Source organism: Aulonocara sp. 'chitande type north' Nkhata Bay, linkage group LG13 (genome assembly GCF_057382095.1).
Source record: "Aulonocara sp. 'chitande type north' Nkhata Bay isolate Kocher_YH1m ecotype deep benthic linkage group LG13, A_spYH_male_GT1.1, whole genome shotgun sequence".
Lineage (NCBI taxonomy): Eukaryota > Metazoa > Chordata > Actinopteri > Cichliformes > Cichlidae > Aulonocara > Aulonocara sp. 'chitande type north' Nkhata Bay.
This window is the reverse complement of record NC_141356.1, coordinates 6,750,580-6,762,441: the sequence shown is the minus strand read 5'-3', so window position 1 is coordinate 6,762,441 and position 11,862 is coordinate 6,750,580. Positions and strand designations below refer to the sequence as shown.

The window sequence follows — 11,862 nt, the reverse complement described above, 5'->3', positions numbered from 1 at the left end:
GGGAGAAGTACACACAGCAAGGTCACCTCATTAAAACCAACACACGTTTCCCGTCTCTCTCTCTCTCTTAACCCATAAGTGGTGTGGCAATTTATGTCTTCATAAATTTTAAAGTTGTCCCATACAATACAATGAGCCATTAACGAATAGGGAAGCGGGGACTTCCTCGTTCTATATAAATACTTCTGAAACAAAAGTTTCATAACAGTGGGACTTAGTTTTTTACATCCTAGCTCATGCCTGCTTCATTTACAGTTAAATAAAGGATTTTGATTTCAGGGGATGATCTTATTACACTCATGAGACTCTTTAGGTTGCATTATTCTCTGAAGATGGCCACAAATAGAGTGCATTCCTTCATTCAGCTTTTTTTTGGAAACTTTGATAAGTTTAAGTTAACCTAATTACGTTTTTTGTTATATATTTTTTTGTGTGTGTGTGTGTGTGTGTGGGGGGGGGGGGGGGGGGGGGAGAGATACTTTCAGGTCAGACATCACTACTTGCCATCCTACCAATGCCATTTGACTAGAGTGCAATTACTCTTGCAATGCAAAGTGATATCAGATGAGGACATGGACAGAACAAGTGGTGGAATGTAACTTAATAGAGCCTGCTGCTAATATTTGCTATTTGCATGATACACTGTATTGCCGTAAATGTTCATATGCCTTCGCACGCATATGAACTTCAGTAACATCCTATTTTTAAACCATAGGGTTTGCAGCTATAACAGCTGACCACCAAACCCAGACTCGTCCTTCAGATTGCCAGATGGAGATACGTGATTCATCACTTCAGAGAACATCTCTCCACTGCTCTAGAGTCCATTGGTGGCGTTCTTTGTGCCACTGCATCTGATGGTTTGCATTTGGCCTGGTAATGTAAGGCTTGGATGCAGCTGCTCGGCCATCAAAACCCACTTCCTGGAATGAAAGTGGAGCTTCCATTCCGCTGTTCTTGAGCTTTTAAAGACTTGTGTAGCTTTTTCAGTATGTTTTAACCATTTTTAACATTTTTTTGGAGCAGCAGAGCAGTGCAGTTAAAAAATTCTGATAAACTGACTATACTGTTGTCTTAGCAGAAAGAAGTTAAAACGAGTTTTAAGCTAATTGGAGCATGTATCCCATCCTGCCTTGTATCAAGAGCTCAGGGTGGTAGTGCAATGTTGTGGGGAATATTTTCCTGGTACTCTTTGGACCCTTTAGTGTCAACTGAGCATTGTTCAAAGGCCAAATCCTACCTGGGTATTACTGCATACGCTGTCCATGCATGCACCCATGTTCTGATGGTTCTAACAATGCACATGTCACCACAAAGTGCATCATGTCAAACTGGTATTTTGAAACTTAAATTAAGTTAAAGTTGCAAAAGGTTGCTAGCTACAAATTGTCTGTCTGTCTGTCTAATATGTGGAGGTCTGGCTACTTTTTTATTGTATTTCTTTTGATTCCAGTATTGTACGTGAACTTTCTTTGAGCACAGCATGCATTGTTTGAATATTTGTGTGCTTGTAATGGCTTATTATAGTCTAACAAGACTATAAAACCCCAACACAAGAGTTGTGTTGGGGTAAATTAAAAAAAATCAAGATATGACTGTCACTTTGTCCTTTCTAAATGGAACTGAATATGCACCATAATTGTAATTATTAGACAATTTTCTCTTGCACCCACGGAGCTACACAAGAAAGGTGAAAGAGAAATTGGATTCATTGCTCGTGCAACGATTGCTGCTGGCAGTGTGAGAGCCATTTGTCTTAGTGATGTTAGAATTTCATCGGTCTCACGTTTGGATGGGGGCCAGCACCCTCATATACAACTGACTGATTGGGATGGCGGATGGGTGGGGGTAAACAGTCAAACAATTAGTGGCGTCTGCCCCGTGACACCCGTTAACCCCCAGAACTTGGCGGTAATGAGATCTGTGTAATAATTTCTGTGTAGCAGACAGAAACAAGGTGTGCTTATTAAAGTGACGAAATGAACAGAGCCTGTGGTAATTAGATGTAGAATAAAGGCCTGTAATGATTTCATCACCCTCGCCTAAATCAACAAATCATTGCTGTTTGGTCTACTGAAGCAGATCCATTATTGCAGACAATTACAGCAAAGACCCGCTGAAACCTTTTCTTTTACATTCCTCACCGCCATAGCACAGGAATCATAACAACAGGAGACAACGGCTCATGCTGTAATTACCTCTTTGGAAACAAAAGGAATAGATGAATTCAGCTGATTAAATCTATTTTCAGTCTGCATTTCTGTCTGATCCATATGCAGCCGTATTCCCCAGATAAACGCTCCTAATCATCAACGGCTTGCGTATACAGTACCTGTATGTGTGCAAAGGCCGTGCACGAGCTTGCGGGCTCTCCGGGGAAATGCCCACAACGGCTCTCAGTTTTAGGCAGTAAGCTAATTAAAGCGGCAGAGCAGATGGTGCAGGCTTGGTCCGGACATAATGAGACGGTGAGTGGCGAGACGAACTGGACATGGCAGGACAGCTGTGAGGGGTTTGTGAGGTGACCAGAATTCAGGCGTCTCCCAGGAGCGAGAGGCCTCGCTGGCAGTCGAGAGGAGCAGAATTTAAAGTCCATGAAAACTTTATGAGCAGCTTTTTAAGAAGAAGAGGAAGAAGCAGCTACTGGATCAGTAATTGTTTACTTCCTCCAAGTGTGTGTTTGTTGAAAATGCTCCACTGGAAATGAGTAATACCACGTCAGCACAGTGTTTTTCAAAAAAAGAAAAAAAATTATTATTTTTTTCTCCCGCTCACATCCTCAATCACTCGATCTTGGCAGGTGGTTTTTGGTAAACACCAAATCCTCAACACCTGTTGCCAGAGGCTTTTCCTGTCTGCCAGCTCTCACCAACTCTGCTCCCAAATATTAGAAAAAAAAAAGAGAGAGAGAGAGCCACAAGTGAAAAAAACAACTGCACCATTACCAAAGTAGGTGTTTCTTTTTTTCCTGGATGGAAGTTAAGTGGCGCACAACAACACCGACACAAACTCACAAAAGCAGCGATTCCTAGAGGTGCAGAAATACTTTAGAGAGCTCATCTCAGAGATGTTCCACACTCCTATTGTGCCTCGCGCGAGGAAGAGGTCAAGGCCGGCCGAAGCAAGCGCTCCCAGGCGTGAAAGGGTGAAGTTTGAGGATGTCAGGCTGTACCTGGTGGAGAGGAAAATGGGCCGCAGCAGGAGAAGCTTTCTGACCGAGCTGGCCAGGTCAAAGGGCTTTATTGTGGAAGACGTCCTCAGGTTTGGGAACCAAAAAAAAGCTTGCCATTTGTGTCATTCACAGACTTAGCAGGGCTTGCCACCTAAAAGCTTTCTCAATGTGAAGCTGAAAAGAGCTTTAGTGTAAGGGGAGGAGGGGAGTGGGTACACTTTTATTTTCTGGGTTTGTATTTGCTGGAAGCAAACAGAGTGGTTTGACCTGGCGGTTGACTTTTGAGGCCTCTAGTTTAACCCTAGAAGCATTCAGCAGAAGCATTTTCTGGCAGTCAAGCTTATGACTTCAAAATTAAATACTTTCCATGCCTACAAAAAGTTTTATTATAATCTGAAAAAAAAATACAATTACAATTTTGTGGAATAATTGCCTGTTCACAGAATTTTTGACTGATTGGAGTGGGAAAAACATGCCAGGACTTCAACACTGAGACATCCAAAGTTACTTTTTGACACTTTCCTGCAAACTTCTTTTTTTCTTAGAAGCTATGGTCCAATTAGCTAAATAGAGAGCGACTATTGTCTCATGAATAGTTAATTAAGAAGGGTTAGGGCATCCATCCTGCTTCCTCTACACCTTAGTGGATTCCCCCCCCTGAGCCATTACTCACAGCTCCACACATAAATACGTTAAAAGCAGGGGCAAGAAATTGGCTAAACCAGCTGCAGCTTGTTGGCAGCCAGAGAACTACAAACAATAGAAGAAAGGTAACAGAGCACACGCAAACTTTTTAATGAGTTTGGTGAAAGTTTTTTTTTTGTTAAGTCTCACTAAAGAAGAGATGTTCTGTGAGCTTGTTCCTTGGGATGATGATTCATCTATTGCACGGTAATTACAGACGCAGCGTGCCTCCGTCGTTTTTTCTGCCTCTAATTGAAAGTATCTTTTTAAAGTCCCAAACTGTGAGCACAGCAGAAGTCCTGCGCTTGACACCAGAGATGCTTTAGAGTCAGGCTTCTTTGTTAACGCAACATCCCGTTATTTAGAAGTCGACTTTGTTTTCAGTGCTGGGCGTTAAGCTCAGAGTTTGAGCTCCTCTGGTGAGCAGGTGTTTTTGTTTGTGTTTTTCATTGCTTTGCTTTCATGTAAAGTGAGGGCAATTTCTCCTTCTAAGTTAACATTAGCTCAAGGTTGCAAAATGGTTGAAGTTGAGCATATGATGTAGGGTGTATGTACAGGGTTTAGGCAAAGGGTCCCAATGAGTATGCTATAACCAGCGTAAGAGCCTGTGTGTGTTTGTGCGCGAGACAGAGAGAGCATGTTTAAATGCATGTCTAAGTGGGCCTGCCAGCCGTGCACCAGCTTGGCCATGGCAGCATTCCCAGAAACACAGCTTGAGCGCTCCTACGGTTACACTTGGCTTGATACAATTGTTTGAAACCAACGACAGGAAGTAGAGCGTGCCCGCCTCAAACTGACATTAATTCTGCAAGCCGACAAAACTGCTATCAGCTGCAGTTTGATAGCAACACCTCACGTGCCTAGTCTTACACACGTTATAGGCAGGCTGCCTCCAGCATATGGTCAGATGCGCTGCCTGCTTTCCTCCGAGCATAAAGGAACACGCCCGTACACACAGACACACACAATCACACGACGCACATGCACAGAAGTTTCCACACTGTATGAATTTCAAGTCCTGCGTGCATGAACATGGATCAAAATATTGACATGTTTGTCCTGGGTGACTAATGAGCTGCATTACATGCTGTTTCGCAAATGGGAATAACACACACACACACACATGCACACACACAGACACGTACTTACCCCATAAGTTTAGGTCATAGGCACCATTTTCCAAACGCTTTGTTTTCTGAGGAACGATGTTTTATCCTTGAATTTGTCACAGCAGTTAGATATGATGTTGGATGTGACTAGGGTTGCCAACCGTCCCTTAAAATACGGAATCGTCCCGTATTTAGAAACAAAAGCACACGTCCCGTATTGAGCTAATAAGGGACGCACTTTGTCCCGTAATACAGTGAGAATCAAAAGTAGTCTATAAATGTTAATGGAATTAACGCTTTGTTTGAAAACATAATTCCCAGCCCCTCTCCTGCTTTGTGACCAATGAGCTGACACCACACTTATGACAATTCGAGTATGACAATTCAGATTACCGCGCATCTCATTGGTCGAGGAAAGGTCGCTTACGGAGAAAATACCGGAAAACAACAGATGACCACAACAAGAAGCATGGCCAACAGGGAAACAAACGCTGACACTGCGGTGCAAGTCTCGGACGACAGTACACCTAAAGCTGGGCAGACACTGTGCGATTTTTTCAGTCACGTTATTCAGCTCCTGCTCAAACTGCACGATTGACTCGCAGGGGTTAGACGTTGGTAGGTCACGATGCTGGGTCTCACACTATACCGCCCGATGCTCTGATGCGACCTGAGTGCTCACACTGTGCCTCCATAACATGAAGGTTATAACAGAAAATCTGTTGCTCTCCCCCTCTCTCTCTGTCTTTCACTCACACAGACACACCACCACCACCATCAACTTTGCTAAATTGCTAATGAAAAACATTGATCAGGCAGCTGTGATTGAGCAGCAATGTAAATCCAACTATTTTCACGGTTGTTGTGGTCGTGATCATTTTTTGAGGCCACATTGGAAAGCTCATCCGAGCCTTTTCGAAGTTCTACAAGTTGTGCCTCCATCGCTTGTGTCCAGATCACACGCTGCACTGCTGTGCTGCTCCGTCTTTTTCACCGACGTTTACGTGTTTGCGCGTGAGCAGTGTGAGCGCCTGTGGTGACACCTTCACGAGCGATTCATGATCGGGAGCTGGTCGTGAGGTGTTAATCGCTTCTCGTTACCCCACATATACTACACGACGAAAGTAAAACAAAAATCAGTGGCAGAGAATTAAAAACATTTAGCTCAATATGCATCAATATTTATCGTATGCTCGTATTCTAACATATGTTACCCGAGTTCCACTACTAACTATTCCCTCCCACTGAACCTTCATTCCCAATGAAAGCCTTACCTCGACACCCACGTCAAGCTAGCAAGCTAGCAATCACTTCGCAGGCTACCATCACATTCTTTTTGTTACTTTTTTTGTGGACACTAACACATTTATTCATTTATTTGTTTTCACTGTACACTACCACACTGGATTTTAAATCAAACAATTTGTATGCAATTGAATTTGAGAATTTTTAACTTCGGGCAACAAAAGCGCTATATTAGCAGTGCTGTTTAAGACTTACCGCCACTTTCATAGGCTCAAAAGTAATTGGACAATGGTTTTGGCAGTTGCAACTGAGATTTACCAAAAATGGAAAAGGAGAAAGGTATGGAAAAGGAGAGAAACGTCTCATGATCTGAAGCATACCACATTATCTGTTAAAAATGGTAAGGGTATAGAAAGGGCATGTACGACTAGCATGTGGAACTGGATCTCTAGTGTTTCTTGATGATGTGGCTGCTGATACAAGGTAGCAGGAGGAATTCTGCGGCTATACTACTGTTTTGCAGTGCTTCCCAGTCTTTCTCTCTCCTCCTTGTGTCAAAACTACAAAAGTTGTGTCAACATCCAAAAAGATATGGACATAAATGAATCGAGGAGCATGGAGGTGGTGATGGCAGCTGGGTTGAGTGTAGTCTCTTTTTAAAAGTTATTGTCATACAACTACATATACTGTATCGTGTGTTCTTGAAATGCACTTTGGAAGTCATGGCTTGGTCAATTACTATGCTTCTCTCCAGCTTTTATTTCAATAAGAGATATTTTTATTTATATAAAAAAAGTTGTCAGTTATTTGGAGTGATGGCAGGAGTTACTTTAGCAATACATTTAACATTTTTCACTAGTTTTTGTTTTAAGAGTAGGTCACACCTAGATCTACCGTTGGTTTTTAAATGTGCTCTATAAATAAAGTTATTGTATTGCATTGTAGATTTGCAACAAATAGTTCTTGAATAAATAAGTTGGATTGATGCCCTGCAGTTACTATATTACTGAGCACTGTGTTTTGGATGGTTACTATATTGTCAGCTGACATTTTCAGGCCATTTCGCCATCAGAGACAGACTAGGCAAAGAGCCTCGAACAACTGCCATTGCTTGAAAAGTACTATAAAAATATCTTCCTCTTATAGCTTCCTCTCCTCATGTGCATTTCCTACATTTAAAGGTTGACACCATTCTCATGGCGTCAGGGTCCCACAGGGAATACAGTGCACTGATCTAATCTATTTATACTTTATTTAAGACTAACCTTTCAGAGCTCCAGCTTTTTAAATGTGGATTAATAAAAGAAAAATTATTTTCCTTCCAGTAGCGATCATAATTAAGATATTTGGACTTTTGGATGGATAAAGCAAACACCGTAATGGTGTAATGGTGAACTCCAAGACTATTTTCAGATTTTATTACAGATAGTTCCTTTTAGGTGGGTACAGAGACCTGCTCCATAACTACGCCTCTGTTCATTCAGTTAAAAATAACAGTTTGTATTTTAAAAAGCTTATTTAGGCTTCTTATCAACAAACAAGTTAGATAAAACTCTAAATCAAATTAGCCAAGTCCACAGCTTATCTCTTTGATGCATTTATTTTATCATTATAATGAAAATATATTGCACTACTGATCATGTATATGCAAACAAAAACCTCACTGTGGTGTAAAAGTCTGTTCCGGGCATTCGCAGTCTTTGATTAGCTTGTTTTCACTTTTGGAAAGGACAGAGGGAAGCTGCTGACAGGAACTGGGCACAAAGATGACTCAAGAGAGTTCTCCATATCAAAGCCCATTGACTTTGGCCTGTCCTTGTGTCTGAGCTCAGAGTCCCAGTGATTCAGGGAAGAACAGTCTGGTTCTGGCTTTGCTTTCTTGCTCATTTGCATGTCAATCTGCCATTTCACATTCTGTTCAGCTACATATTAAGATAAGGGTCTGAATTTTGGGGATATACAAACATAGTTTGAAGGAAAAGAGTGTTTTTTTTCTTCATAATCTTAAGTCTCGGTCCAAATAGACAATTCAAACCACTTTGATTTTTGAGAGAAAGCAACCCAAGAGCCAAATATTGATGACTGTGGTTAGACAATCATTCACGTTGAGCCTTTGGAGATCATAGTTGTGCCGCTCAAATGTGTCTGTTTGAGAAGCTCCTTCAGCATGTCTTTGCACTGAGGACAAGGAGGATTTTTCTGCAAAACACTAACAATCAGTGGCCAGACTGCCAGTGATTTGACCAATTAGGCTTCAGTCTGAGCTCTGCTGGGACCTCCCATAAGGAGTCTTTCCACCGTTTTATCCATGCTAAGAGAGAAGAAGAAGAGGAGGAGCATGCCGAGTGTGATTATGCACAGCTGGGCAGCCTGATTGGGTTTGGTTGTATATTCTGAGGCAGGAAGCACAGGGGAGGAGGCCTTGATAAAAAGCCTGTTGAGATGGTCTCGGTGGAGATGCACTGGCTGAATGAGTTCAGCTATCAAACAATCGAGAGAGGCACTGGGGGTCTGTGGTGATTGTTGTTTACCCAGTGTCGATCCCAGAATGACACAAGTTAGACTGCAATGCTGACATCTGAGCTGCATTTCAAAAGCTTCGCTTGCACCCCTTGCTCTTTCTAAAAGCTGCCGAGTCCTAGACGTGAACATTTTTTTGTTAAGACAAGCAGCGAAGGAAACCTTTCGATCAAATAAGATGAAGGCATCCCGTGAAGCAATCCTACTAATCCATAAAAAGTCCCAGAAAGCTCCCGTGTCGTTCAGTTTTGACATTTGCTTTTGTGATTTTTGTTGTTGTTTGTGGTTAGAAAATGTTTGTCAAAGATTAGCTAAAATTCATGAAAGATGATATGTCACTGGTTCTTGGTCAAATTTGGATAACATGCAAATTAGGGATATCTCAAAAACAGGCAGGATGCTGGCCCTCAAGCACCGGAGTTTGACACCCCTGGTTTAAAGTGTTGCAAAGGTCACCTGGTGGGAGGCAACCTTTCTCCAAACAGCTGCCTGTTATTTGAACACACTGCAACCACTCTCAGACAGATTGGCAAAGGTTTCCAAATAACAGCTATTCGGTTTTTAAACAGAGAGGCAGATTGTAATCATGTTGCAATCAGTCTGAGGCAATCTGCACTGGTGCGATGTGCTTCTTTGTAATAGGCAATTCGTTGGTTGTATTCTGGTTGTATTCCAGTATAAAAGAAAAGTTGCAGAGTGTCCATGCCATTCTGCAGTTAAACTATTGTTGCAAGGTATTTATGTTATATTTTATATTTAACTTACCAGAGTCACGACTTCATTAAACCTGTGGTGGTGCTTAACAATTGAATGTGATGCTAAGCTAACCTTTAGTGAAGGAGAAGAAACTCAGAGGGGCAAAAGTAGCGTGTTGTGTTAGTATCACATCTTGAGTTAATCTGTGATTTCCATGTCCAAAAATTCACAAAGTAGTGTTTCCACTTCAAAAATGTGAAAAAAGTTGTTCAGGTCAGTTCAGTTCTAGTTTGTCTATTTCAGTTTAGCGCTTATTGTTCAGTTTTAGTTGAGTTTTTATTAGTTCAGTGTTAGTTTTGGCTTTTGCTAATATGATATGTTTGATGACCTGATCTACAGAAAAATACTACACAGGATCCAACAGTTTATTAGTTTTAAAAACCCATTTTACATTTTTAGTCTTGAGTTAAGTGTTACTTCACTATAATAACCCTAAACACAAGAGGCTGCTTAGATTTTGACACAGTTTGCATTTCTGCATGTAATAACAGGATTTCTGCAGTTCCTCTCAGCATTTTAGCTTGTTTTAAATGTTTCTTTTGGTTCTGTGGTGTTTCGTTCTCACCACCACCATTATACTATTTTCAACCAACCCGGGCAAACCGTAGCATATTTTTTTTTAATCAATTGCAATAAAAAAAAAAAGCAATAGATTTTAAGGTCTCTGAAATGAGAATATGAATATTCTTGGAGCAGAAATATATATATATATATATATATATATATATATATATATATATTATTCCGGCATTCGCTGTATAGAATTTGCCAAACGTGCTCTGAAACGGCTCTTTTTCCACTTCCCCACAGCGATGTGGTGACTCACGTGGTGTCGGAGGATAGCCAGGCCTCATCTCTTTGGGCGTGGCTAAAAGGAGGGCCTGTGAAGAATCTGCCCGTCATGCACGTTTTGGACATCAGCTGGTTCACTGACAGCATGAGAGAGGGGAAACCTGTTGCTGTGGAGACCAGACACCTTATACAGGTTTGTGTGTTGCAAATCAGGCACAATGGCTAATAAGTGTTTAGCACTAGATGGCACTACAAACAAAACCGGATATGATTACGTACTGAAAAACAACTTACCGGTCCGTTGCCGTGTGTTGCCATGCATTGCCATGCGTTGCCGGTCCATTGCCGGTCCATTGCCGGTCCGTTGCCATGCGTTGCCATGGGTTACCGGTCCGTTGCCATGCGTTGCCATGCGTTGCCATGCGTTGCCATGGGTTGCCATGGGTTACCGGTCCGTTGCCATGCGTTGCCGGTCCGTTGCCGGTCCGTTGCCATGGGTTACCGGTCCGTTGCCATGGGTTACCGGTCTGTTGCCATGCATTGCCATGCGTTGCCATGGGTTACCGGTCCGTTGCCATGCATTGCCACGGGTTACCGGTCCGTTGCCATGCGTTGCCATGGGTTACCGGTCCGTTGCCATGCGTTGCCATGCGTTACCATGCGTTGCCATGGGTTGCCATGGGTTACCGGTCCATTGCCATGCGTTGCCATGCGTTGCCATGCATTGCCATGCGTTGCCATGGGTTACTGGTCCGTTGAAATGCGTTGCCGGTCCGTTGTATGGGCTCAAAATGTGGCCATAAATATTTTGTACTTGCAAATCAGCTTTGTACTTGTAAATCAGGATTTGTATGTGTAAAAAGAATTTGTTTGTGCGTAAAAAAGATTTGTGTGTGGACTAATGTGATACATTGAAAAAAAAAGAAAAGAAATACACTCATATTGTGAAGGTATACATTGGATATATTGCATTTAGGTTTTTCCTGCCACTGCAAATCTATAACGTCAACCCCCTAACAGGGAGCTCATATAAAAAGGACACTAACTCTCCCTCTGTCTCTGCTCATATTACTGCACTTCACCTCGCTGATAGCAAGAGAAACATCCTCCATATTGCGTAGGAGTGTCAAATGAACCCATCAGCTGGATGTCAGGGCTCAGAGCAGCCCACTAACACAGACACATACACATGCTCACAGACGCACATATTCTCCCCCTGTGAATGGCTCTACGAGAGCTTGGCGGCATATGTATCCAAAATAAAGAAATATGCTGTCTTCTTTTTCTTCCACCGTGGAGCAGGAGGGGTAAAAAACAAAACAAAGCGAAAAAAAACCCCCCACAGTCAAGTTCTGCCAGTTTGCCAGGCTCCATCTATGCTTTCTCCTAACAGCCTGTGACGGCCTTAATGGTCACAATGAAATCTGCCGTGTTTGTGCCTCCACGTGAGAGACTGCTGTGGCAGTGTTTCCTCGGGGCCCACGTAAGCGTGGCACATCAATGGCACGACTCTTGTCTTGCTGCGTCATTAGGAGACGAGGCTAATGATGCCACGCTGACATTTATTGACCCATCTCCCCAGGT

General features: G+C 42.4%; 1 protein-coding gene across 1 annotated transcript in view; it reads left to right on the top strand.

The window, feature by feature from the left end:
- Positions 1 to 3,067: 3,067 nt before the first annotated feature.
- Positions 3,068 to 11,862, top strand: part of dntt (deoxynucleotidyltransferase, terminal) — a 105,596-nt gene continuing 96,801 nt past the window's right edge. Inside the window, exons 1-2 of the mRNA XM_086260164.1 lie at positions 3,068 to 3,261; positions 10,297 to 10,471. Coding sequence (XP_086116290.1) covers positions 3,068 to 3,261; positions 10,297 to 10,471 — 369 coding nt within the window. The remainder of the gene's footprint in view (positions 3,262 to 10,296; positions 10,472 to 11,862) is intronic.